The sequence below is a fragment of the Rhinatrema bivittatum genome, chromosome 2 (assembly GCF_901001135.1).
Source record: "Rhinatrema bivittatum chromosome 2, aRhiBiv1.1, whole genome shotgun sequence".
Classification (NCBI taxonomy): domain Eukaryota; kingdom Metazoa; phylum Chordata; class Amphibia; order Gymnophiona; family Rhinatrematidae; genus Rhinatrema; species Rhinatrema bivittatum.
Window position 1 is genome coordinate 3,915,258 of NC_042616.1, and position 27,925 is coordinate 3,943,182.

At 45.5% G+C, this 27,925-nt stretch overlaps 1 protein-coding gene across 1 annotated transcript; it reads right to left on the reverse strand.

The window, feature by feature from the left end:
• On the reverse strand, positions 1-27,831 carry LOC115083438 (gastrula zinc finger protein XlCGF52.1-like). The gene is made up of 3 exons (XM_029587254.1): positions 27,666-27,831; positions 3,978-4,104; positions 1-3,383 (listed from the first exon to the last, which is right to left on the reverse strand). Exons 1-3 carry the CDS (start codon positions 27,687-27,689, stop codon positions 2,251-2,253), a joined length of 1,284 nt encoding a protein of 427 aa, XP_029443114.1. The 5' UTR covers positions 27,690-27,831; the 3' UTR covers positions 1-2,250.
• Between the last annotated feature and the right edge of the window lie 94 nt (positions 27,832-27,925).

A 27,925-nucleotide genomic window follows, 5' to 3' on the forward strand; every position in this document is an offset into this window, starting at 1 on the left:
TCTTATGTTCATATGATCTGAGGATCTGGTTCACCCGCTCGAATTGCCCATTACTCTGGGGGTGTTTCACTAATATGAAATGTGGTCCTTGTTCCATCTTTCCTGGACCTGACCTCTAACCTTAGGTCCGACCACGCCTTGTCTGCTGCCTGCCCCGACCTCTGGCCTATTTCTGGAATCTCACCTGCCCGACTGCTCTAGGGTCCCACATAAGTCCTGCCGGCCGCCAGAACCCAAAGGCTCAACCTGCGGGGAAGGCGACTAGTATAGGTGAAGGTCAGCCTGTCCCGTCGTAGGGCATGTCCATCAGCTTGTTGACACGGCCCTAGTGGTGGTCACCCCGTAGGCGGTACCAGCCATGCCACAGCGCCGAGGACCCATCAATACCGACGTCATTAACACTGTATTTCCGACATAAAGTTGTAATTTTGTTATTTGCCATGGGCTTGCCTTGAGCCGCTGAAATAGATGGTTAAATAAATAAATAAATATACAGAGCTGACTTTCAAACACCTGCTCAGAGGATAAGCGAGCCGGTTATATTTTTCCTGGTTAGAGCAGCCGTCTATTCGTCTGCCCTTAGCAGCATAAAACTGCAGCTTAATATATGGCTAATTCTAGTGGGTCCAATTCAGCCACCTAGATTTAGCGCAGTTGGGGGTTCCTCACTGAAGATTAGTGTTCTGTTTATTAAAAAGTGTAATAAATAAACAAAGCTGGCGATCCCCAACTCTTCCCTTCCTCCTGAAGGGTTCTCCTAAATATGGAAAAAGCCCCTCTCACCCCATGCCCCGATCTTCCTTCTTCCGAGCCACCCCTGTCTGCCCCCGAATCAGAGTCCAATCTTCCTCCCTCGTAAAATAAAAAAAATATAGAGATGTGTGAGGGCTGAATATCGGTCGAACCGGCTAAAGCCCAGGTCCCTCGCCAGAGCTAAATCTGGGCACATTTAACCAGTCAGATTTTAAATCCGATTGATTTAACCAGCTGACTGCCAAAAGGAGATCTCATCGTGTTGTTTAGCTTTTATGCAAGGCCCCGGAGAAAGCGTTTCACCCCGGCTCGTTTGAAGGGGAGTTAGCAGTGGTGTTTCTTAGGGGGGGTGCAGTTCCCTCGCTGGGGTGGATGTCTTCAGTTATCCCCGCTTCGGGCTTCAGCCGGCCCCCGACACGGGTTTCTTCCTGCACTCTCGCCCGTGGGCTAATCTGGGTCCACTCCACTGTTTCTGTGAAATCTCCTGGTGCTGTGGCTCCTGCTTCTTGCTCTAGCGTATCCTCCGCAGCACCGGATCTTGATTCTGGGGATTCCTCTACGCCGCTGGGTCCAGCTCTGCCCGTCTGCCGGCAGCGTTGCGTTCCAGGTTCCCCTCTGTAACGCAGAGTCCTGGTTTACATCGTCTCTCTGCGGTACTGGATCTCATTCCTGGGGAGGCCGATCCTGATCCTGGCATTTGGATTTAGATTTATTCATATGTCTTTACAAAGGCAAGTATTTACATCTGAAATCCAAATCCACTGTTGGACCCACAGAATTAGGATCCTGCACCACCGAGGTACATCTAGTTCTGGGATCCAGTGCAGCAGAGAGATCCCTGGGTTCTGGAAGTCCCTCTTTCATACCAGATCCTGATTCTAGGAGCCCTCTGTAATACTGGATCTGGTGTCCATCTGTAGAATGAGATCCTGGTCCTGGGATCCCTCTGTGGTACTGAATCCCGGTCCTGTGTACTCCTGGATCTTCATGCCCGAGTACCTGTGTGATATTATGTCAGAGATTTTTCTTTGAACTGACTGTGTCCTTCACTGAAGCATGCCATTGGTGGCCTTTTTTTTTTACAGTTAAATTCCACGTTGGATAATGGACATCTGCTGCTGAATGTCTCTTTTCATAACATCCCTCTAAGGCAGATTTTCCCTTGTCTCAGGAGCATGCTTTTCCTTGCACAGACACCGTGCCGCTCTGACTCAGCACAGCACTTGCTAGAACATTCCGGACACTGTATAACAGTGTAGCTTCTCCCCTGCATTAAAGGCATATGCATTTCTAACTCTTAGGACACTTATTCATTTCTCCCTGCTGGCTATTCACATTAACTTGTAGAACAAAACAAAACAAGCATGAACTCTGGATGTTTTGATGGCACTCTCACCCTTTAAAGACATCTGATAGTAAGCCTATGTCTTTCTTTACCTGCATTTCCTTGCTGTTTGAAGACAGAATCTAACTTCACTATCGTGGCCTACGCGGTCTTTATACAGCACTACACGTATCATAGGCTAACTTCCTCTGACTATCCAAGTCTGCAGCTGCCAAACGAGCATGGATCTTTTGGTGTTTTACAAGGTTGTGCTTCAGATAGAAACTGCCACCACATTCAGAACATAGAAATGGTCTCTCTCCATTGTGGATTTCCATGTGTCTGTCAAGAATTTGCTTTTGGTTAAAGGTTAACTGGCACACAGAGCATATGAACGGTCTTTCTCCTGTGTGGATCCTCTGGTGCCGTACCAGATTCTGCTTACAGCCAAAGATTTTCTGACACACACAGCACAAGTACCTTTTCTTCTCACCTGGACGATTCCCTTTTTGGACTATGAAATCCACTTTGTAACCAGAATTCTTGCCACGTTCACAGCAGCTGTTGGGTTTCTGTCCCAGGTGGACTTTTTGGTGATTCACAAGAGCTTCCTTCATAGGAAAGCTTCTCCCACATCCATTACAAGAGAATGGTCTGTCCGTTGTGTGGGTTTCTTGGTGCTTCAGAAGGTGTTGTTTCCGATTGAAGCTTTTCCCGCATTCATTGCATGAAAAGGGTCTCTCCCCGGTGTGGATCCTCTCGTGGATGATGAGATCCGCCTTGCGATTGAAGCTCTCTCCACATTCAGTGCAGGAGAAAGGTCTCTCCCCAGTGTGAAGCCTGCGATGTGTTGTGAAGTTGCCCTTGTGATTGAAGCTCATGCCGCAATCAATGCATATGAAGAGCACCCGCCGTTCCTCGTGTACCTTCTGATGCCTGCTCAGATGCTGCTTGTGCGTGAATCCCTTCTGGCACTGCAAGCAGATGAAGCGCCGCTGCAGCGTGTGCAAGCTCTGGTGGTTCCTCAGCTTGGACTCCAGTCGGAAACGTCGGTCGCATTCTGTGCATTTATAGGGTCTCTCTGCCGCATCCTTCAGCTCTGTGTTGCTAGTTCTCCGTTGACTGGAATCATTCTCAGTTTGTCCGGGCTCCTCCCGTGCTTCTCTCGCTGGGCTCCTCACTGCCTGCTGAGGCTCGATTGGACTCCAGCAGTTCCCGTCACTGGTGGGACCCTGAGCCGTGCATCGTGACAACGTCAGCTTCAGGATCTCAGAGCCTTCCTTATATTCACTCCCAGCATCATACTCTGCAGAAGAAAATTGAAAACCCCATTATCAATCAGCACCTCCCACGTTCCTCCTGCTGCCCCATCCACTCTACCTCTGGTGAGTGAGAGTGATTTTCACACTATGAAAGCTAGGCTTGGTTTCTGAGGTCCTGTGGCTGCTGTTTTTCTGACAGCTAATTAACGTGCAGAAATTGTTACTTACCGACGTGAATGACTTTGAAAATTGCCCTACGTATATCTAGATCTTATCAGAAGTTCTTTGCTTTTCCAATTAAATGTACAACAACAGGCACAGAATAATGAATACATTTGGCATGAAAGCTAGTAACAAAAAAAACCACATTGATTAAACTATTATTGTTGGTTTTAATGTCACAGTACCTCTGGAAGCTGATGTTAATCCACATATACAGGTGATGGGTTCTAGATACTTCTCCTCCTATCTGATCTGTGAATGAGGAAGGAAGCTGGTATTGTGACTGTACATGTGTAATGCACATGCTATGGCTGCCCACCTTGCTGAGGTCTTAGACTGAATCTTCCTGACTCTTCCCCAAATGACATCATTGATCTAATCCAAGAGCACAATACAAGACAGCCAGGCAACCTTACCCAAAGACATCAGGAGCTGCAGATTTGCCTCCATCACATCCCTGTGAAGTTCCTTCTGCCATTCTTCTAAATACTCCCACTCCTCCTCTGAGAAATAGATGGCGATGTCATCAAACTTTACTGGGACCTGAAATACAAAGCAGAAACATCCTCAGTCCCATCCGCTTCTCCATGCAGCACCTTACACTCCTCCTACAGAAGAAGAAACATGTAAGCACCATCTGCTTCTCCTCCTGCAGCAGTAGGAAGGCACTTGGCTCGGCCTCTTCCACCTCTCCTACAGCAGCAGCACACCCAGCTGGGCTGCATTCGGCTCTTCTCTTCAGTGCAGGACTAGTTCTGTTTAGATCAATACTGCTACCCAGTCTGTCCACAGGCGATGGGCAATGGACCAGTGTGACATCTAATTATGAAAGAAGCATGGGCAACTCTATCAAATAAGCAGTCATGATCCAAGAAAGGGGCAGCACCTTGAAAATGTGGAGGGAATAGCAGATGGCAATGCTTTCCTTTCTACAAAGCCAAATTGTATTTTATATACCATCACTGATGGTGTTATGACACAGCAAACACAAGTCACCATGTTACAACCCCTTTGGGCTACAAATCCTCTGTGGTGGAGAAGATGGAAGATGTTGGATCTCAAGGAGTGCAAAGGCAAATGAAGGACTGCAGCAAAATGAGCTCTCCAGTCTTGGTCTCCTCGCCACTGGATCAAAGGCTTGTTCTGTGCGGAAATGTGAGGATCCTGGCTTGCAATGGCTCATCTAGCATACATAAAGCAAACACAGGTGTTTTTCCTGGAAACATTGAGGTCCACAGTCAGAGGTATTAAACTTTCTACTTATCCAGCTAAATGCAGATTTTTGAATATTTTTTAATATCTCATCCAGCTAAAGTTTAGCCAATTAAGTGGGGAATTCCGGAGTAATTTCTTGGAGGAGTTAGGTTAGCTGGATAACATATCCTACTAAGTTTAGGAAAGCTGTTCTAAAGTTAGCTGGATAAACTTATCCAGCTAGCTTTAAGAATGTTGTCTATATTCCAAAGTATGGCTGAACCACTGACTATCCCTCCAAAGTTAGTCAGATAAGTTTATCTGGCTAACTTTCAATCTGCTGCAAATCTTAGCCACTTGAAGAGTGATATATAATGAATATTCAGTCAACAAAATGAACGGTCTTTTCGATCACTGTGCTACCCAAAGGGTGTATTCGTCTATCAATAATCAATGTCTTTTCGCACAGTATATTGATTTTTGCAACTGTATGAATTTTTAGTAACCTACACACCAGTGGTATCAATTTTAACGTTGAATATTCACAAATTATTTTTATGAAAATATTTAGAGGAGTTGGTTGAAGGTTTCATACAATCGTGCAGGCGTCCCTGCACAGTATATGCATATTATAATCATTAACCTCCTCCTTTTGTGAACTTTTTTTTTGTGTAAAAAAATTTTTTTTTACAAATATTTATCTAAAAGATTTTTGTTTGTATATTTGTGACATCCAATAAAGTTGTTCCTATTATATATAGGAACAACTTTATTGGGTATATATATAGGAACAACTTTATATAGGAACAACTTTATTGGGTATATATATAGGAACAACTTTATATAGGAACAACTTTATCTTAGAGGTAAGCCAATTTTAAAATTATACACATGATGACTTGGAAATTTCAATAGATTGCTCCTGTCCGTGAATTTACGATATACAGTAATTTTGAGGGATCCATGTGATTTGGAAACTTGTACATGCAAAAACTCCTCTAATTATTTTCATAAAAATAATTTTTGAATATTCAACATTAAAATTGGTACCACTGATGGGTAGGGTACTAAAAATTCATACAGTTGCAAAAATCAATATACTTTGTGAAAAGACATTGATTATTGATAAACGAATACACCCTTTGGGTAGCACAGTGATCGAACAGATCGTTCATTTTGTTGATTGAATATTAACTTTCAATCTGGCCAGTGACTAAATATGGACCTCGGTGTCTTCCAGAACATTCCTCAAGTTATGGGCTCTAGAAGCTCCTAGCAATGAATGGTCTCAAAGGCAGCTTTTACAAAAAGGTTGGATTAGCCTAGATTGCATTTTGGCAGCTGTAATTGTAACTGAGCAGCCCTTTTAAAGATCCATTTTGATTTCCCCAGTTTGGAAAGGGGGTAGAAAAGAGTTGTGCACATAATCTGCTTTTTTTTTTTTGACTAGATAGCCATAATCAGTAGGATCACCTTTAACTCAGTCATAATTAACAGAATCGTCCAATAATTTTTGGTATTTGTATCACCACATTCCTTATAAGCAACTCTAACAGGGAACACCCAAAGCAATGCACCACAATTATAGCTTGAGGATTGCAACATCAACACCAACATCTGAAGAAAGGCATCATCAGAAGGAGATAAAGTGACAGCTATGCTGTATTCTGTAAGGGTAAGCAGAAAGAAAAACACTGCATGGGAAAATCTAGGGGAAGCAAAAGGGCAGTGAGCAAAACTAAGAACATAAGAAATTGCCATGCTGGGTCAGATCAAGGGTCCATCAAGCCCAGCATCCTGATTCCAACAGTGGCCAATCCAGGTCACAGGTACCCGGCAGGATTCCTAAATTACATAAGAACATAAGAAATTGCCATGCTGGGTCAGATCAAAGGTCCATCAAGCCCAGCATCCTGATTCCAACAGTGGCCAATCCAGGTCACAGATACCCGGCAGGATTCCTAAATTACATAAGAACATAAGAAATTGCCATGCTGGGTCAGACCAAGGGTCCATCAAGCCCAGCATCCTGATTCCAACAGTGACCAATCCAGGTCACAGGTACCCGGCAGGATTCCTAAATTACATAAGAACATAAGAAATTGCCCTGCTGGGTCAGACCAAGGGTCCATCAAGCCCAGCATCCTAATTCCAACAGTGGCCAATCCAGGTCACAGGTACCCGGCAGGATTCCTAAATTACATAAGAACATAAGAAATTGCCATGCTGGGTCAGACCAAGGGTCCATCAAGCCCAGCATCCTAATTCCAACAGTGGCCAATCCAGGTCACAGGTACCCGGCAGGATTCCTAAATTACATAAGAACATAAGAAATTGCCATGCTGGGTCAGATCAAAGGTCCATCAAGCCCAGCATCCTGATTCCAACAGTGGCCAATCCAGGTCACAGGTACCCGGCAGGATTCCTAAATTACATAAGAACATAAGAAATTGCCATGCTGGGTCAGATCAAGGGTCCATCAAGCCCAGCATCCTGATTCCAACAGTGGCCAATCCAGGTCACAGGTACCCGGCAGGATTCCTAAATTACATAAGAACATAAGAAATTGCCATGCTGGGTCAGATCAAAGGTCCATCAAGCCCAGCATCCTGATTCCAACAGTGCCCAATCCAGGTCACAGGTACCCGGCAGGATTCCTAAATTACATAAGAACATAAGAAATTGCCATGCTGGGTCAGACCAAGGGTCCATCAAGCCCAGCATCCTGATTCCAACAGTGGCAATCCAGGTCACAGGTAGCCGGCAGGATTCCTAAATTACATAAGAACATAAGAAATTGCCATGCTGGGTCAGACCAAGGGTCCATCAAGCCCAGCATCCTGTTTCCAACAGTGGCCAATCCAGGCCATACGAACCTGGCAAGTACCCAAAAACTAAGTCTATTCCATGCTACTGATGCCAATAATAGCAGTGGCTATTCCCTAAGTCAACTTGATTAATAGCAAGTAATGGACTTCTCCTCCAAGAACTTATCCAAACCTTTTTTAAACACAGCTACACTAACTGCACTAACCACATCCTCTGGCAACAAATTCCAGAGTTTAATTGTGCGTTGAATGAAAAAGAATTTTCTCAAATTGGTTTTAAATGTGCCCCATGCTAACTTCATGGAGTGCCCCCTAGTCCTTCTATTATCCGAAAAAGTAAATAACTGATTCACATTAACCCATTCTAGACCTCTCATGATTTTAAACACCTCTATCATATCCCCTCTTAGCAGTCTCTTCTCCAAGCAGAACAACCCTAACCTCTTCAGCCTTTCCTCATAGGGGAGCTGTTCCATTCCCTTTATCATTTTGGTCGCCCTTCTCTGTACCTTCTCCATCACAACTATATCTTTCTTGAGATGCGGCAACCAGAATTGTACACAGTATTCAAGGTGTGGTCTCACCATGGAGCGATACAGAGGCATTATGACATTTTCCGTTTTATTCACCATTCCCTTCCTAATAATTCCTAACATTCTGTTTGCTTTTTTGACTGCCACAGCACACTGAGCCGACGATTTCAAAGTATGATGCCTAGATCTCTTTCTTGGGCGGTAGCTCAAAATATGGAACCTAACGTCGTGAAACTACAGCATGTGTTATTTTTCCTTGCCCTTATTCACATTAAATTTCATCTGCCATTTTGCTGCCCAATTTTCCAATCTCACAAGATCCTCCTGCAATTTATCTCAATCAGCTTGTGATTTAGCTACTCTGAATAATTTTGTATCATTTGCAAATCTGATTATCTCACTCGTTGTATTCCTTTCCAGATCATTTATAAATATATTGAAAAGCATGGGTCATAGTACAGATCCCTGAGGCACTCCACTGCCCACTCCCCTCCACTGAGAAAATTGTCCATTTAATCCTACTCTCTGTTTCCTGTCTTTTTTGATTAACCACTTTTATTGTTTTGCACATAAAACACTTACAACCTTTATAATGGATGCAGGAATCCTTATGCATCCACACAAATTAGCATAATCAGAACATACAAAGGTAACATCAGAACCAATCCATTTACCTCCCTCAGACCATCCCCCTTTGATTTATCTCTCTCCCTTTCCCCCCTCCTCCCCATTAGGAGACAGAGAAGGGCCACCTTAAATGATACATTAGCATTGGGGGACACTCAGCGATTTAAGGAATGTTCATTAGGCACTTCATCAATTGTTCAGAATCAAACTCCTGGATCTATGTGGTAAAGATTGAATATATGTGTCCCAGATCCGCAAGAACTTCCATCGTAGAACAGGGGATTCTTTCGAGGTCATACAGTCCATCTGCATCATCCGATGAAGATGATTGTGCCCGCCCAGAAGGAGGGTGAAACCGGATCCTTCCAGTGTAATAATATGAGTTTCTTCCCTACATAACACGCTTTTTTAACAAAGATGCGCAAACTACGCCTCGGATTAGTGAGGGCGGAATACAGTCAAACAACAACATTTGAGGAGTGGGTGTCATGGTAATATCTAAAAGTGCCGTCAAATATTGTACAATCTTAATTCAAAACCGTTTAATATGACTGCTTTCCCAAAACAGATGGGAGAGCGAACCTTCCACCCGCCTACACTTCCCACACACTGAGGAGGGAACCAAATGAGAGTGAAAGGCAAGCATGGTGGAAATGAACGCTCTCCATAAGAACTTATATTGCATTTCACGAAAGTACATGTTGGGTGACACTGTGGATATTGAGTGAAAACTGGAACGGATCATGGTTTCAGAGACAGTAAATACTCCGTCCGCATTCCATCATTCAGCTCGCATCTGGCTTGGGTGAACTCTTCTCTGAGTTCACAGCTGCTTGTAATAACAAGAGCGCGAGGGCATGTATTTTTTATTTAGCAACAGGAAAGTCTCAAGACCCTGAAAAACTGCAGGTTGCAGAGAAGGTTGGGGCAAGGAATTCACATAATGACGAATCTGTAAATATGGAAAAGCCTGCAGGCCTGTCAGACCATACAGGGCCTGTACTTCATGCAGAGGTAGCAAGTTACCATCGCCATCTAATACATGGTCTTGGTTTAACAAAGAGATGGGCCGATAGGACGTTGTAGACAGATGGTCATTTCCGGGTTTGGGATTGAGAGTGATATGTGCCAAATTAGTATGGGTGGGGTAGGAACCAGTGGAAATGAGTGCATTAAAGGTTTGAGTGAGAGGAGAAACTAACAAATCCATCAGTGGCTTGTAGAATTCTGCCGTGTAACCATCTGGACCCGGAATCTTGAAGCTCTTTGCTTGCCTAATGGGTTGCCTGACTTCCTCCTCCGAGATAGGTTGATTTAACCAGTATTGTTGTGTCGGGGTTAAGCGCAGCAGATTGAGCGAGGAGAGGAAGCGGGTACAGACCACTGGATCCCAGGATTCTGACCAATAAAGGCCAGAATAATAATTGTGAAATGTTCTCAGAATGGTAGGGATATCAAAGGCCACTCTGCCAGCGGGGTTTCGAATGGCAGTTATGTAACGTGAGCTCCGTTGCATTCTGTTTCCTGTCTTTTAACTAGTTTGTAATCCACGAAAGAACATTGCCACCTATCCCATGACTTTTTACTTTTCCTAGAAGCCTCTCATGAGGAAATTTGTCAAATGCCTTCTGAAAATCCAAATACACTACATCTACCGGTTCACCTTTATCTACATGTTTATTAATCCCTTCAAAAAAGTGAAGCAGATTTGTGCGGCAAGACTTGCCTCGGGTAAAGCCATGCTGACTTTGTTCCATTAAACCATGTCTTTCTATATGTTCTGTGATTTTGATCTTTAGAAAAGTTTCCACTATTTTTCCTGTCACTCAGTCACTCAACTGGTCTGTAATTTCCCGGATTGCCCCTGGAGCCCTTTTTAAATATTGGGGTTACATTAACCACTCACCAGTCTTCAGGTACAATGGATGATTTTAATGAAAGGTTACAGTTTTAACTAATAGATTTGAAATTTCATTTTTTAGTTCCTTCAGAACCCTGGGGTGTATACCATCCGGTCCATGCATGAAGAATAGTGACTGTTGGAAAAATATTCAGGTCCTATACTTACACAAAAACATGCGTGCCAATAACGACCCAGCCTTTTCCCATTCGTTTTTACAACTTGGAAATGGAAACCTGCAAGACCCTGAATTACAGGAAGGCATCTTCGAAATTCCTCCAGTCTGCATTGCGAATGGATATATTATTGATGCTGTCTTTCCTGAGATCATCCGATCAGGAGATGACAGCATTGCTAACTGTGCAAACCTGACTCCAAAAAACCAGGAGTCACTTGCACTTAATGAAAATGTTCTTAGACGAATTCAATCTGAATTGAAATGCTATACCAGCATTGATTCTATTCAACAAGACAGTGCAAACGCCAAGAAGGTAGCAAACTATCCAATAGAGTTTTTTAACAGTTTAACACCTGCAGGTATGCCTCCTCACATACTTAACTTAAAAGTTGGTGCAGTAGTAAGGTTACTACGAAACCTTGACTCAACAAGAGGTCTTTGCAATGGCACAAGAATGGTCTTCAAGCAAATGATATCCAGTCACTGACTGTGAAATCCTCGCCGGACCTTTTAAAGGTACCAGGGTATTTATTCTAAGAGTTATTCTTGCACCCAGTGACCCTGACCTTCCCTTTACATTAAGACATAAACAGTTTCCCTTGAGACTTGCTTTTGCTATGACCATCAACAAAAGCCAAGGACAAACTCTGGATTTAGTTGGTATTTATTTGCCATCTCCAGTATTCAGTCAATGACAACGTTATGTTGCATTCTCAAGAACAAAGTCCTTTCAGCAAGTCAAGGTAAAGTTCTTAGGAACTGATCAACAAGGCAACTTAAAGAAAGACCATAGAGCTTATACCAAAAATGTCGTGTACAAAAATGTTTTCGCCAAATAAATAAACTTTGCCAGCCCTGGCTTTAGCAAATGTGCCTCCACGTCCCTTGCCCTGGGTGAAAACAATTTCATTTTTCCTTTTCAGATTACGCTTCCATACAAGAGCATATGTGCCAATAAAAAGGCTCGCCGCCCGGGCGTAGAACGGGTACAGTTGCTAGTTTTAAATATTTTGAGAAGAATTTCCCTAGAAATTCACTGTAAGAGTGTCCCTTCCACTTGCCCTTTCAGGCCCCAGCTCCTCCACCTGCCAGTATCTCTCCCTCCACCTCTAGGCCCAACCCCTTCCACTCTATCACCAGTACCAGAGTTTGACCCCATTCTCAGTACTGCCCCTCACACAGGCTCCCTCTGCCCCTCCCTCTCTCACACACATGCTCCCTCTCTCTAGTGCACATACACACTCCCTCATACAGGCTCCCTCACTCTCTTACACACCACATCCCCTTATACAGGGTCCCTCTCTTTGCATACACACCCACACAAGCTCCCTTTCTCTCTCACACATACATCCTCACACAAGCTACCTATGTCTCTCTCTCACGCAGCCCTTCACACAGGATCTGTCTCACACATACACAGTCCCTTCACACAAGCTAGCACCCTCACATACACACAATCTCTCCCAATCTCTCACACACACACACTCCTTCACAATCTCCTCATATAGGCTCCCTCTCTCTGAAACCCACACTCAAGCATTCCCCCTACTCTCTCTCACACCCCCCCTGCTCTTTCATCCCTCCCCCCCTCTCACACCCCCTCCCCTCTCTCACATGCTCCTGCTCATCCCCCTGCTCTCTCACCCCCCCTGCACTCTCTCTCTCTCACCCCCTCCCCTCACCCATACCTCTCTACAAACATTCACTCTCACTGGGGCCATCCTCTTCACCACAAGTAGAGCGCATCCTGTGGCGGTCTTCCTCATCACCGCAAACAATGCGTGCTCCGTTCATGGTGCGGCAAGACCTTCCTTTTTGCCGCGAATGGCGCGCCGGGACCTTCCTCTTCGCCGCGAACGGTACATGCTCTGTTCGCGGCATGCCGGGGTCTTCTCTGCCATTTTCTGCTCAGAATTTGGCAATTCTGCATGGGAGGGGAATTCTGCGCAAATTCTGCACTCCACAGTAGCGCAGAATTCCCCCAGGACTAGATGATCCCTGCTACTCAAGTGGGAGCCCAGATGGACATTAGCGATAGTAGATTATTCTGAAGATGTAAATAAACATGCGGATAGAGGTGAGCCAGTTGATATAGGAGGTAATTTTATAAGTATTTACATATGCAAATTTAACATACTATTGTAGCAATATTAAAAGCCATTTACTCATGTAACAAGCACTTTCACATGTATGAACTATGGACAATTCAATAGCACACTTACATGGGTAAAGTGTATTCACACATATGAACTATGGACAATTCAATAGCACACTTACATGGGTAAAGTGCATTCACACGTATAAACTATGGACAATTCAATAGCACACTTACATGGGTAAAGAGCACTTTCACACGTGTAAACTATGGACAATTCAATAGCACACTTACATGGGTAAAGTGCATTTACACGTATAAACTATGGACAATTCAATAGCACACTTATATGGGTAAAGTGCATTTACACGTATAAACTATGGACAATTCAATAGCACACTTACATAGGTAATGTGCATTTACATGTATAAACTATGGACAATTCAATAGCACACTTACATGGGTAAAGTGCATTCACATGTATAAACTATGGACAAGTCAATAGCACACTTACATGGGTAAAGTGCAGTCACACGTATAAACTATGGACAATTCAATAGCACACTTACATGGGTAAAGTGCATTTACACGTATAAAACCCAATTTTAAGCATGCAAGTACATTTCTAAAATCAGGCTCTTAGGGTATTTGGATTTTCATAAGGTGTTTGACAAATTCCCTCATGAAATTTGGAGATTATGGGATAGGAGGCAGTGTCCTATTGTGGACTGGTAATTGGATAAAAGACAGGAAACAGAGGGTCGGACTAAATGGTCAGTTTTATGAATGGAGGAAGGTTGTTAGTGGAGTGCATCGGGGATCGGTACTGTGATCTGTACTGTTTAACATATTCATAAATGATCTGGAGAAAGGAATAATGAGAGAGGTGACCAAATTTGCAAATGACACAAAATTGTTTCAAGTTAACAACAGTTAGCAGATTGTGAGGAACTGCAGAAGGAGTTGGAGAGATAGGAGATTGGGCTTCTACTTGTCAGATGCAATTTATTGTGGACAAGGGCAACGTGATGCACGTAGGGAAAAATCATCCCAACCACAGATACACGATGCTGGGTTCCGAGTTAGGAGTCACCGCCCAGGCAAAAGACCTCGGAGTCCATGTGGACATTGAAATCCTCAGCTCCGTGTGCGGTGGTCAGAAAGGCAAGAAGAATGCTAGGGATAATTTTTATAGGAAGAGAAAACAAATCTGAGAATATCTCAACGCCTTTGTATAGACCGATGGCGCGACAACACCTTGAGTACCGAGTGCAGTTCTGGTCGCCACCATCTCATGATAAAGGGGATAGAAAAGGTACAGAGAACGGTGACAAAAATGATAAAGGGGATGGGAAGGATTCCTTATGGAGAAAGGTTAAACAGGTCAGGGCTCTTTAGCTTGGAATAGAGACGACAGAGGGGATGTGATGGAAATTTATAAAATCATGAGTGGGGTGGAACGAGCAAATAGGACACAGTTATTTACCATTTCAAACACTGGGGCTAGGGGACATGCCATGAAACTGGCAACCGGTAGATTTGAAACAAAATCACAGGAAGTATTTTTTTTTCACTCAGCGCACAATCAAGCTATGGAATTTTATCAAAAGAGGGTTGGACAAGTTCCTGAGGGAAAAGCCCATGAGCAGATACTGAATCAGCCAGGTAGACTTGGGAAAGCCAGCGTTTATCCCTGGAAGTGAGATACACGAAATAGATCAAGCATTGGGGAGCTGTCGAATACTTGTGACCTGATCCGGCCACTCTTGGAGACAGGATGCCAGGCTCGATGGACCTTGGCCTGACCCTGCGTGGCACTTCTTATATTCTAGCACTATCTCAATTTGTGAGCACCAGGTGCAGCATCGCTCTTCGCATTTCAGGGGCATCCACAATCTCTCGACTTCCCACAAATTCTGCAGCAGGGATATGCCAACTCACATCCAGCAGATTAAAATTTCAGACAGACAAACAACATTTCTCCCTTCCGTCCCATTTTTTGAAAGTCTTCAGCCTTCTGTCCAATCCTTCTACCAGAGTTGGAGGCCTGTAGACCACACTGGTATAAATGGAAGTGCCATTGTCCTTACTTTCAAGACAGCCCATTCTGCTTTCTCCTTTCTCCATCTCCCCTGCATTTCAGAGTATTTAAGACACCAGATAGAGAAAACTCCACTGCAGAGTGATAATATTAATGATAACATGCTGAAAACACACTCTACAACATACATGTATGGACAAAAACAAAATGGCTGCCAATACAAATACAAATGGTGATGGGTGGTAGTTTCATAAAATGTCTAAATCAAGTACCAACCAGGATACTGTGGACAACTCATAAAATCATCAGCATCCACCCAACTCACTTAATAGTAACTTCTGTTATGACAGTCCATTTCTTTTCAAATATTTTTTGTTGCAAATAAAAATCTCTTAATATCTTAATAAAATGAAAGTTGAGACTCAAACCAATGCTGGTAGTTCCACTTTAGCAGATTATTACTCATTATAAAATCCACATGTCCAAATTTCTTTAAAAATATCTCTCATCGCAATAGACTAACCCAATGTGGCCCCGTTTCGGATAACAATCCTTCCTCAGCGAACGGTGATAAATCGGTGATGGCGTCAAAATATTTGCGACGGACTGAGTCACCTCTGCTTAGCATCCCCTTCTTTTGACTCACTTGAAACTTTCTTACAGCATCCATTTAAAAGTACCCATTGACTAGAAAGAAACCTATCAGAATTAATGATGAAAAAACAGCAGCCATTCATATGCTTTAAATGAATATCCAATGGGAACAGTCTTACAACAATGTCAACCAATTAAGTTCTTCATTCATCCTTGCCAGAGACACAGTATTAAATGTAAAAATGGAAAAAGATTCAAGGCAATTCAAAATGGATTTTAAATCATCTCCCTGTGCTGACAAGTGGACTTGTTCAATCAGTGTCCATGGTCATTGCTCAATGCTGTAAACTGTTTTTGTTCAAATTTATTTGCTAAAGACGGTATATAAAAAGTCTTAAATAAAAATAAAATAAATAAAGGTATGAGAAAAATCAGCACAATGTTGTAGCATAGGTGCCCCCAATTTTCTTGTATGTAATCGAGATCAATGTTCTATCAATCTGGTCTTCACTGAACACATGGTGTGTCCAATGTACAACCTGGGACAGGGACAAATACAGATGTATACCACATTTATTGCACTGCAGTCTGTTGTAAGACTGATCCCATTGGATATTCATTTAGAGCATTTGAATGGCTGCTTGGGCGTGAGTGCTAAGGGGGTGGCATGGTTTACAAACTGGTTGATGGGTAGAAGACAGCGTCTAATGATAAATGTAACCTTCTCTGAAGAGAGAGTGGTGTTAAGCGGAGTGCCACAGGGATTGGTGTTGGGATCAGTTCTGTTCAATATCTTTGTGAGCAACATTGCGGAAGGGATAGAAGGTAAAGTTTGTCTACTTGTGGATGATACTAAGAACTACAACAGAGTGGACACGCCGGAAAGAGTAGAGAGGATGAAAAGTGATTAAAGGAAGCTTGAAGAGTGGTCAAAGATTTGGCAACTTGGATTCAATGCCAAGAACTGCAGAGCCATGCATTTGGGATGGGCGGTGAAAGACTGATGTGCATGGACCAAGACAGGGACCTTGAGGTGATAATGTACGGTGATCTAAATGCAGCAAAGCAATATGGCAAGGCGATAGCTAAAACCAAAAGAATGCTGGGCTGTATAGAGAAAGAAATAACCAGTAAGAAAAAGGAGGTGATAATGCCCTTGTTGTTATGGGAGTCTCTGTTTAGTGGACCCTTGGGCCGACCTGGAGACTGGGAAAGGAGGTCAAGGTCTCTAATGAATAGCAGGCCGGGAGGCAGATGTTCAGGCAGGACATAGATGCTCTTCACCCTGGAAGCTGGTGCTCCCCCGGGAGGAGCCCGTAGGAGCCCAACCGCTGAAACTTAGGTGGCTTCACCCTTGGAAGCCGAAGCCCCCCCGGGAGGAGCCCGTAGGGGCCTGGCCGCTGGGACTTAGGTGGGTTGTGGATCAGGACAGGTAACTGGAACCAGACTAGGACAGTAGCAATACTGTAACAGGGCTCGGGTTCTGGAACCAGGCAGGAACTGTAGCAAGACTCAGGTACTGGAACCAGGCAGGAACTGTAGCAGGATTCGGGTACTGGAACCAAGCAGGTACTGTAGCAGGCAGGCAGGAACCAAGCAGGTACTGTAGCAAGCAAACAGGAACCAACCAGGTACTGTAGCAGGCAGGCAGGAACCAGGCAGGTACTGCAGTGGGAATGAAGCGACGAAGCAAAGCGAGTCACTCCGGGGCACAGCGCAACAGGAAACCGGGAGGCTAACCCGTTGCAAGGCAAAGACTGGATGGCTGCGGCCAGCTTATCAAGGCCGCAGCGTCTGACGTCAGGAATTGGGCAGAGTCACCACTGGCGGGAAACAGCCTAGAAAAGCGCCCAAGTGGCGCGCGCGCGCCTAGGAGCCGGGCGTCCATGGGAGACCTCGCAGCGGCGCAGCCCCAGCGGGACACCGCCAAACAGGCCGCAAACCAGGCCTCTGGAAGCGGGAGCAGGTCCGGGAGCACGGAGGTAAGGGCCTGGCCGCGGTGCTCGTGGCCAGAACCGCAACAGTACCTCCCCTCTTACGCCCCCTCTTAGCCGGTCCGAGTTTACTTGGGTGGTCCAGATGGAACTGCCATAATAAGTCCTTATCGAAGATGTTACGGGCCGGTTCCCAAGAATTATCCTCGGGTCCGCAACCCTCCCAGGCAAGCAAGTATTCCCATCGGCGTTGATGAAACCGGACATTCAAAACTTCACGCACTTGATACGTGACCTCGTCCGGTACTGAAGGATCCGATGGTTCAGGAGCCCGGGAGTGGTACCTGGATAACACAAGAGGCTTCAGCAATGACACATGGAACACGTCATGTATGCGCATAAAGGAGGGTAGGCGCAGACGGTATGAGACTGCTCCCACTCATTTGGCGACTCGAAAAGGCCCACAGAATTTCGAAGCTAGTCTTCTAGACGGAATACGTAGCTGTAGATTTCTGGTGCTAAGCCAGACACAGTCTCCTGGGAGGAAAATGGGTGCTGGCTGACAATGCCTATCTGCCCACTTCTTGGTGGACAGGGCGGGTTTACGGATCTTTTCCTGGGTAGAGATCCACAAAGAACGAAGCTGGTGAGCTGAGAGTTGCACTGCCGGGAGTGTACTAGGTTCAGGCGAAGGTAGGGGCGGACGAAGTTGCTTCCCATAAACAACAAGGAACGGCGAACTTCCAGTAGCAGCATGCATGTGATTATTATTTATTTATTTATTTATTTATTTAAAATAATTTATATACCGGAGGTTCCTGTATAATATACATATCACCCCGGTTCACAAAGAACAGTAACTATCGCTACAAATAGCGGTTTACATAGAACAGAATAAAAGAAGTTTTACATTGAACAAAAACTAAGTAACAAGTTTTTACATTGAAGTCAGCATGTGTAAATTTCTGATTAACAAAGGAAGAAAAAAATAGATCTGAATAACTCGTTGTGGGCTTGAAAAGACTTTTCTTTGTGTTCTTGGCTCTAGGGGAAAGCTTGTTTGAAAAGCCAAGTCTTAAGTTTCCCTTTAAATGTAGAGTGGCATGGTTCCAAACGAAGGTCTGGAGGGAGCGAGTTCTAAAGTGAAGGGCCCGCTGTGGATAATGCACGTTTCCTCAGAACGGATTTCGCAGGTTGTGTGATTAGTCTGTTCTGATAGGCGCTTCTGGTTGGTTTCACAGATGTGTGTAATTGAATTTGGAATGTTAGGTTGAGAGGTGCGATGTTGTGTAAGGCCTTATGTATCATCATTAAAGACTTGAACTGGATCCTGTATTTAATTGGAAGCCAGTGGAGATGGTGGAGAATTGGGGTGATATGATCTCTCTTTTTGGCATTTGATAGAATTCTTGCAGAGGTGTTTAGGACCATCTGAAGTGGTTTGATGGTGCATGCTGGAAGGCCTAGGAGGAGAGAGTTACAGTAATCCAGCTTTGGGAGTATGATGGCTTGTAAAACCATGCGGAAGTCTCTGTATAGGAGGAGAGGTTTGAGTTTCTTTAATGTTTGAAGTTTAAAGAAACATTCTTTTGTTGTGTTGTTGACGAATTTGTTGAGACTGAGTCTGTTGTCTATGATGACTCCCAGGTCTCTAACTTGTTGCGTGGTGGAGAGCCCTGCGGTGACCGGATGTTGATTAGTGTTAGAATGTGAGGAAGGGGTATAGTTTTCAGGAGTTATAATGAGGATTTCAGTTTTGTTTTTGTTTAGAACCAAGTTGAGGCTGGTGAGTAGATTGTTGATAGCTGACAGACATTTATTCCAGAATGATATGGCTTTGTGTATGGAATCTTCTATAGGGATGAGGATTTGAATATCATCCGCGTATAGGTAATGTCTTAGCTTAAGGTTAGTGAGAAGTTGACAAAGTGGGAGTAGATAAATATTGAAAAGAGTCGGGGAGAGGGATGATCCTTGTGGTACCCCCCTTTTGGATTCGATGGTGTGGGACTCTTTGTTATTTATCTTGACCTTAAGAACATAAGAACATAAGAAAATGCCATACTGGGTCAGACCAAGGGTCCATCAAGCCCAGCATCCTGTTTCCAACAGTGGCCAATCCAGGCCATAAGAACCTGGCAAGTACCCAAAAACTAAGTCTATTCCATGTAACCATTGCTAATGGCAGTGGCTATTCTCTAAGTGAACTTAATAGCAGGTAATGGACTTCTCCTCCAAGAACTTATCCAATCCTTTTTTAAACACAGCTATACTAACTGCACTAACCACATCCTCTGGCAACAAATTCCAGAGTTTAATTGTGTGTTGAGTAAAAAAGAACTTTCTCCGATTAGTTTTAAATGTGCCCCATGCTAACTTCATGGAGTGTCCCCTAGTCCTTCTACTATCCGAAAGAGTAAATAACCGATTCACATCTACCCGTTCTAGACCTCTCATGATTTTAAACACCTCTATCATATCCCCCCTCAGTCGTCTCTTCTCCAAGCTGAAAAGTCCTAACCTCTTTAGTCTTTCCTCATAGGGGAGTTGTTCCATTCCCCTTATCATTTTGGTAGCCCTTCTCTGTACCTTCTCCATCGCAATTATATCTTTTTTGAGATGCGGCGACCAGAATTGTACACAGTATTCAAGGTGCGGTCTCACCATGGAGCGATACAGAGGCATTATGACATTTTCCGTTTTATTCATCATTCCTTTTCTAATAATTCCCAACATTCTGTTTGCTTTTTTGACTGCCGCAGCACACTGAACCGACGATTTCAATGTGTTATCCACTAGGACACCTAGATCTCTTTCTTGGGTTGTAGCACCTAATATGGAACCCAACATCGTGTAATTATAGCATGGGTTATTTTTCCCTATATGCATCACCTTGCACTTATCCACATTAAATTTCATCTGCCATTTGGATGCCCAATTTTCCAGTCTCACAAGGTCTTCCTGCAATTTATCACAATCTGCTTGTGATTTAACTACTCTGCACAATTTTGTGTCATCTGCAAATTTGATTATCTCACTCGTCGTATTTCTTTCCAGATCATTTATAAATATATTGAACAGTAAGGGTCCCAATACAGATCCCTGAGGCACTCCACTGTCCACTCCCTTCCACTGAGAAAATTGCCCATTTAATCCTACTCTCTGTTTCCTGTCTTTTAGCCAGTTTGCAATCCACGAAAGGACATCGCCACCTATCCCATGACTTTTTACTTTTCCTAGAAGCCTCTCATGAGGAACTTTGTCAAACGCCTTCTGAAAATCCAAGTATACTACATCTACCAGTTCACCTTTATCCACATGTTTATTAACTCCTTCAAAAAAGTGAAGCAGATTTGTGAGGCAAGACTTGCCCTGGGTAAAGCCATGCTGACTTTGTTCCATTAAACCATGTCTTTCTATATGTTCTGTGATTTTGATGTTTAGAACACTTTCCACTATTTTTCCTGGCACTGAAGTCAGGCTAACCGGTCTGTAGTTTCCCGGATCGCCCCTGGAGCCCTTTTTAAATATTGGGGTTACATTTGCTATCCTCCAGTCTTCAGGTACAATGGATGATTTTAATGATAAGTTACAAATTTTTTACTAATAGGTCTGAAATTTCATTTTTTAGTTCCTTCAGAACTCTGGGGTGTATACCATCTGGTCCAGGTGATTTACTACTCTTCAGTTTGTCAATCAGGCCTACCACATCTTCTAGGTTCACCGTGATTTGATTCAGTCCATCTGAATCATTACCCATGAAAACCTTCTCCATTACGGGTACCTCCCCAACATCCTCTTCAGTAAACACCGAAGCAAAGAAATCATTTAATCTTTCCGCAATGGCCTTATCTTCTCTAAGTGCCCCTTTAACCCCTCGATCATCTAACGGTCCAACTGACTCCCTCACAGGCTTTCTGCTTCGGATATATTTAAAAAAGTTTTTACTGTGAGTTTTTGCCTCTACAGCCAACTTCTTTTCAAATTCTCTCTTAGCCTGTCTTATCAATGTCTTACATTTAACTTGCCAATGTTTATGCATTATCCTATTTTCTTCTGTTGGATCCTTCTTCCAATTTTTGAATGAAGATCTTTTGGCTAAAATAGCTTCTTTCACCTCCCCTTTTAACCATGCCGGTAATCGTTTTGCCTTCTTTCCACCTTTCTTAATGTGTGGAATACATCTGGACTGTGCTTCTAGAATGGTATTTTTTAACAATGACCACGCCTCTTGGACATTTTTTACTTTTGTAGCTGCTCCTTTCAGTTTTTTTCTAACAATTTTTCTCATTTTATCAAAGTTTCCCTTTTGAAAGTTTAGCACGAGAGCCTTGGATTTGCACACTGTTCCTTTTCCAGTCATTAAATCAAATTTGATCATATTATGATCACTATTGCCAAGCGGCCCCACCACCGTTACCTCTCTCACCAAGTCCTGTGCTCCACTGAGAATTAGATCTAAAATTGCTCCCTCTCTCGTCAGTTCCTGAACCAATTGCTCCATAAAGCTATCATTTATTCCATCCAGGAACGTTATCTCTCTAGCGTTACCCGATGATACATTTACCCAGTCTATATTGGGGTAATTGAAGTCTCCCATTATTACTGCACTACCAATTTGGTTAGCTTCCCTAATTTCTCTTAGCATTTCACTGTCCATCTCACCATCTTGACCAGGTGGACGGTAGTATACCCCTATCACTGTAGTCTTCCCTGATACACAAGGGATTTCTACCCATAAAGATTCAATTTTGTATTTAGTCTCATGCAGGATGTTTATCCTGTTGGACTCTATGCCATCCCGGACATAAAGCGCCACACCTCCTCCCGACTGCTCCTCTCTGTCATTGCGATATAATTTGTACCCCGGTATAGCACTGTCCCATTGGTTATCCTCTTTCCACCATGTCTCTGAGATGCCAATTAAGTCTATGTCATCATTCACTGCTATACATTCTAATTCTCCCATCTTACTTCTTAGACTTCTGGCATTAGCATACAAACATTTCAAAGTTTGTTTTTTGATTGTATTTTTATTCTGCTTTTTAATTGATAGGGATAAGTTAGAATTTTTTAGCTCAGGTGAGTTTTTAGTTACAGGCACTTGGACTACTTTTCTAATTATTGGAACCTCACTGTCGGGATGCCCTAATTCTAATGCATCATTAGTATCCTTTAAAGATACATCTCTCCGAACCATGCGCTGCTGAGCGACTGTCGGCTTTCCCCTTTGTTCTAGTTTAAAAGCTGCTCTATCTCCTTTTTAAAGGTTAGCGCCAGCAGTCTGGTTCCACCCTGGTTAAGGTGGAGCCCATCCCTTCGGAAGAGACTCCCCCTTCCCCAAAAGGTTCCCCAGTTCCTAACAAAACTGAATCCCTCTTCCTTGCACCATCGTCTCATCCACGCATTGAGACTCCGGAGCTCTGCCTGCCTCTGGTGACCTGCGCGTGGAACAGGGAGCATTTCAGAGAATGCTACCCTGGAGGTTCTGGATTTAATCTTTCTACCTAAGAGCCTAAATTTGGCTTCCAGAACCTCCCTCCCACATTTTCCTATGTCGTTGGTGCCCACGTGTACCACGACAGCCGGCTCCTCCCCAGCACTGTCTAAAATCCTATCTAGGTGACGCGTGAGGTCCGCCACCTTCGCACCAGGTAGGCATGTTACCAGGCGATCCTCACGCCCACCCGCCACCCAGCTATCTACATTCCTAATAATCGAATCACCAACTATGACGGCCGACCTAACCCTTCCCTCCTGGGCAGTAGGCCTTGGGGAGATATCCTCAGTGCGAAAGGACAATGCATCACCTAGAGAGCAGGTCCTTGCTACAGGATCCTTTCCTGCTACATCTGGTTGGTGCTCTCCCATTATGAGACCTTCTTCCTCCAAGGCAGCACCAGGGCTGCCAGTCTGAAGTTGGGACTGGACTACTATGTCCCTGAAGGTCTCATCTATATACCTCTCTGTCTCCCTCAGCTCCTCCAGGTCTGCCACTCTAGCCTCCAGAGATCGGACTCGTTCTCTGAGAGCCAGGAGCTCTTTGCATCGCATGCACATGTACAACTTCTCACCGGTGGGTAAAAAATCATACATGTGACACTCGATGCAAAAGACTGGGAAGCCCCCCTCTTGCTGCTGGACTGCTGCCTTCATCTCAATTTTTATCAGTTCCTAGTTAAGTTTTAGGTTGCTATGGGAGTAGGAATGTGTCTGGTAGTGGCCTACTGGAACCAGTTAAAAGCTACTCCTGCAATGCCGATGTCTATTAGGCGTTGCAGGAGGCATGAATGGTTAACGGTATCAAACGCTGATGAAAGATCCAGGAGAGCGAGGAGGCAAGGTTGGCCCTTTTCTAGGTTGAAAATGATAGTGTCTGATAATGATGTTAATAATGATTCGGTATTCATAGACTTACGAAAGCCAAATTGGTTTGAGGTGAGGATGTTGTTTTCGTCAAGATATTCTGTAAGTTGTTTGTTTACAACTTTCTCCATAACTCTGGCAATCAACGGGAGGTTTGCTATGGGTCTAAAGTTTGCTGGGTCTGAGGTGGGTAAGTTGGGTTTTTTGAGGAGCGGCTTGAGCATGGCTAACTTGAGTTGGTTCGGGACATGTCCTTGAGAGAAGGAGCAGTTAATAATGTCTGCTAAAGGTTTGGCTATGGTGTTGGAGATCAGACACAGTTTGTTGTATGGAATATGGTCTGATGGATGGGAGGATGGTTTTATCTTCTTGAGAATATTCTCTATTTCTAGAGTGGATGTGAGCTCAAAAGTGTTGAGCACTGTTAGTGAAGTGTTAGGTTGTTTGACATTTGGGTGCGATGGTTGTTGACCTGTTGGGAGTGGAGAACTCCGCCCATGGGAGTAGCTTGGCCCAATTATCTTGTCGTTCATTCACGAAGGCACGAAGAAAAGTCTTCAAGGTTCGATTGGTTCGTTCCTTTTGCCCATTACTTTGAGGATGGAACGCTGACGAAAGACTAAGTTGCTCATTGAAGCATTTGCATAGGGCTTTCCAATAATGAGCTGTAAACTGTGGTCCTCGATCGGAGACTATATCCGGCGGGAGGCCATGAAGTCTAAAGAAATGCTGAGCGAACAGGCCGGCCAGGTCAGGTGCAGAAGGTAGCTTAGGCAAAGGGAAAAAGTGTGCCATCTTGGAAAATCAGTCCACGGTTTCCCAAATGACTGAACTACCTCCTGAGGCAGGAAGGTCCACGATGAAATCGGTGGAAATGTGTGTCCAAGGCTCCACCGGAATGGGCAATGGTTGCAACAGGCCCCTGGGCTTCCCGATGAGTGGCTTTTGAACAGCATAGGTAGGGCATGAGCCCACAAAAGCTTGGATGTCCTGTCTCACCGTTGGCCACCAGTAGAAACGGTTTAACAGCATGGCCCCCAGTGAGGGAGTCATGGGCCCAAGCGAGAACTGCTCTCCGGGAGCGACGTGGAACGACGGTCTTCCCTTGGGAGGACACTGAGGTTGCAGCAAGAATTACTTTCTCAGGGTCCAAGATATATTGAGGTGTATCAGGAGTCTCTTCGACCTCAGAGGAACGCGAGAGCACGTCAGCTCGAACGTTCTTCGAGCCGGGTCAGTAGCGTAACGTAAAGTCAAACTGGTCAAAAAACAGCGACCACCGGGCTTGCTTTGGATTCAGGCGTTGGGCTTGCTTCAAGAATGTTAGGTTTTTGTGATCGGTGTAAATCGTAACCGGATGGTTGGCTCCTTCCAACCACTATCTCCATTCCTCCAGGGCAAGTTTCACGGCTAGCAAGCCCTCCAGGGCAAGTTTCCTTGAGAAATATGAACAGGGCAACAGCTGTCCAGAATCAGAGTACTGACTCAGTACGGCCCCCACGGCCACATTGGAGGCATCAACCTCCACCACGAAGGGCTGGCTGGGATCCGGATGGCGAAGGCAGGTGTCTAACAAGAAGGCTTCTTTAAGGGCCTCAAAAGCTTGGCAGGCAGAAGTGGGCCAATCCACCGCGTTAGCCCCCTTTCGGGTGAGGGCAGTTAACGAGGCCACAATACGAGAGTAATTGGGAATAAAGTGACGGTAGAAATTGGAAAAGCCGAGGAAGCGTTGCAACGCTTTAAGACCCCTTGGCCGGGGCCAATTCTTAATAGCCGCCACTTTCTCAGGATCCATTCGAAAGTCAGCTGCAGAGACTATGTGGCCTAGGAACGGCAGGGACGTCTTCTCAAAGCTACATTTTTCCAGCTTCGCGTACAGACCATGCTCCCTAAGTATCTGGAGCACTTGACGGACATGCTGACGGTGTGACGGCAGGTCCTGGGAGTAGACTAACACGTCGTCGAGGTAAACAATTACGCCGGTGTTCAGAAGGTCCCGCAACACCTCATTCATCAGGTACTGGAACACCACCGGGGCATTACACAAGCCGAAAGGCATCACCAGGTACTTGTAATGCCCGTCTCGGGTATTAAATGCGGTTTTCCACTCATCTCCGGGATGGATTCTGACTAAATTGTACGCTCCTCGCAAGTCCAACTTTGTGAAAATCTTCGCCGATACAGAAGCAGGACTGTGACGGGAGGAGTGCTGCACCTTGGCCCGTTGTTGTATGCGGCGTTCAATGCGGGCAGCCATCTCAATCAAGGCGTTGAAGTCCTCCGGCTGATCTCGAGCAGCAATTTCATCCTTTATACGTCCGGGCTGGTGGCAGTCTCCTGTACTCCCAGGATAAGGAGTGTGAGAGCCTCCTACCTGCACACATTGCCCTGCAGCCATGTCCCTCACTCTGGGGATCCTGGGGAGGGAGGGTCAGTGTCAGGGCTGGTGTCAGTCTCCTGTACTCCCAGGATAAGGGGTGTGAGAGCCTCCTACCTGCACACATTGCCCTGCAGCCATGTCCCTCACTCTGGGGATCCTGGGGAGGGAGGGTCAGTGTCAGGGCTGGTGTCAGTCTCCTGTACTCCCAGGATAAGGGGTGTGAGAGCCTCCTACCTGCACACATTGCCCTGCAGCCATGTCCCTCACTCTGGGGATCCTGGGGAGGGAGGGTCAGTGTCAGGGCTGGTGTCAGTCTCCTGTACTCCCAGGATAAGGGGTGTGAGAGCCTCCTACCTGCACACATTGCCCTGCAGCCATGTCCCTCACTCTGGGGATCCTGCGGAGGGAGGGTCAGTGTCAGGGCTGGTGTCAGTCTCCTGTACTCCCAGGATAAGGAGTGTGAGAGCCTCCTACCTGCACACATTGCCCTGCAGCCATGTCCCTCACTCTGGGGATCCTGGGGAGGGAGGGTCAGTGTCAGGGCTGGTGTCAGTCTCCTGTACTCCCAGGATAAGGGGTGTGAGAGCCTCCTACCTGCACACATTGCCCTGCAGCCATGTCCCTCACTCTGGGGATCCTGGGGAGGGAGGGTCAGTGTCAGGGCTGGTGTCATTCTCCTGTACTCCCAGGATAAGGGGTGTGAGAGCCTCCTACCTGCACACATTGCCCTGCAGCCATGTCCCTCACTCTGGGGATCCTGGGGAGGGAGGGTCAGTGTCAGGGCTGGTGTCAGTCTCCTGTACTCCCAGGATAAGGGGTGTGAGAGCCTCCTACCTGCACACATTGCCCTGCAGCCATGTCCCTCACTCTGGGGATCCTGGGGAGGGAGGGTCAGTGTCAGGGCTGGTGTCAGTCTCCTGTACTCCCAGGATAAGGAGTGTGAGAGCCTCCTACCTGCACACATTGCCCTGCAGCCATGTCCCTCACTCTGGGGATCCTGGGGAGGGAGGGTCAGTGTCAGGGCTGGTGTCAGTCTCCTGTACTCCCAGGATAAGGGGTGTGAGAGCCTCCTACCTGCACACATTGCCCTGCAGCCATGTCCCTCACTCTGGGGATCCTGGGGAGGGAGGGTCAGTGTCAGGGCTGGTGTCAGTCTCCTGTACTCCCAGGATAAGGGGTGTGAGAGCCTCCTACCTGCACACATTGCCCTGCAGCCATGTCCCTCACTCTGGGGATCCTGGGGAGGGAGGGTCAGTGTCAGGGCTGGTGTCAGTCTCCTGTACTCCCAGGATAAGGGGTGTGAGAGCCTCCTACCTGCACACATTGCCCTGCAGCCATGTCCCTCACTCTGGGGATCCTGGGGAGGGAGGGTCAGTGTCAGGGCTGGTGTCAGTCTCCTGTACTCCCAGGATAAGGGGTGTGAGAGCCTCCTACCTGCACACATTGCCCTGCAGCCATGTCCCTGGCTCTTCCTCTCTCTCTCTCTGCGGATCCTGCGCTGGGAAGGTCTGGGTCGGGGGTCACTCACAGCTGCCAGGATGAAATTGTTAGATGCAGACTTCCTTGCAAGCCTCAGTGATGGCTTGGTGCTTGGGGTACCCAGCGCTGACAAAGGAAAGAAGGAGCCTGGAGGGAAAAGGATGCTGGGAGCTGTAGTTTTGTTTGCCGAAGCAGTCGCCTGGGAGCTGTAGTCA

Excerpts from the sequence above, each read along its gene's own strand:
- LOC115083438 (XM_029587254.1), bottom strand. The coding sequence starts at position 27,689 with ATGGCTGCAGGGCAATGTGTGCAG. Across the intron at positions 4,105-27,665 it reads CTGCAGGGCAATGTGTGCAG|GTCCCAGTAAAGTTTGATGA; the intron begins GTAGGAGGCTCT and ends TTTGTATTTCAG. Across the intron at positions 3,384-3,977 it reads GCAGCTCCTGATGTCTTTGG|AGTATGATGCTGGGAGTGAA; the intron begins GTAAGGTTGCCT and ends TTTCTTCTGCAG.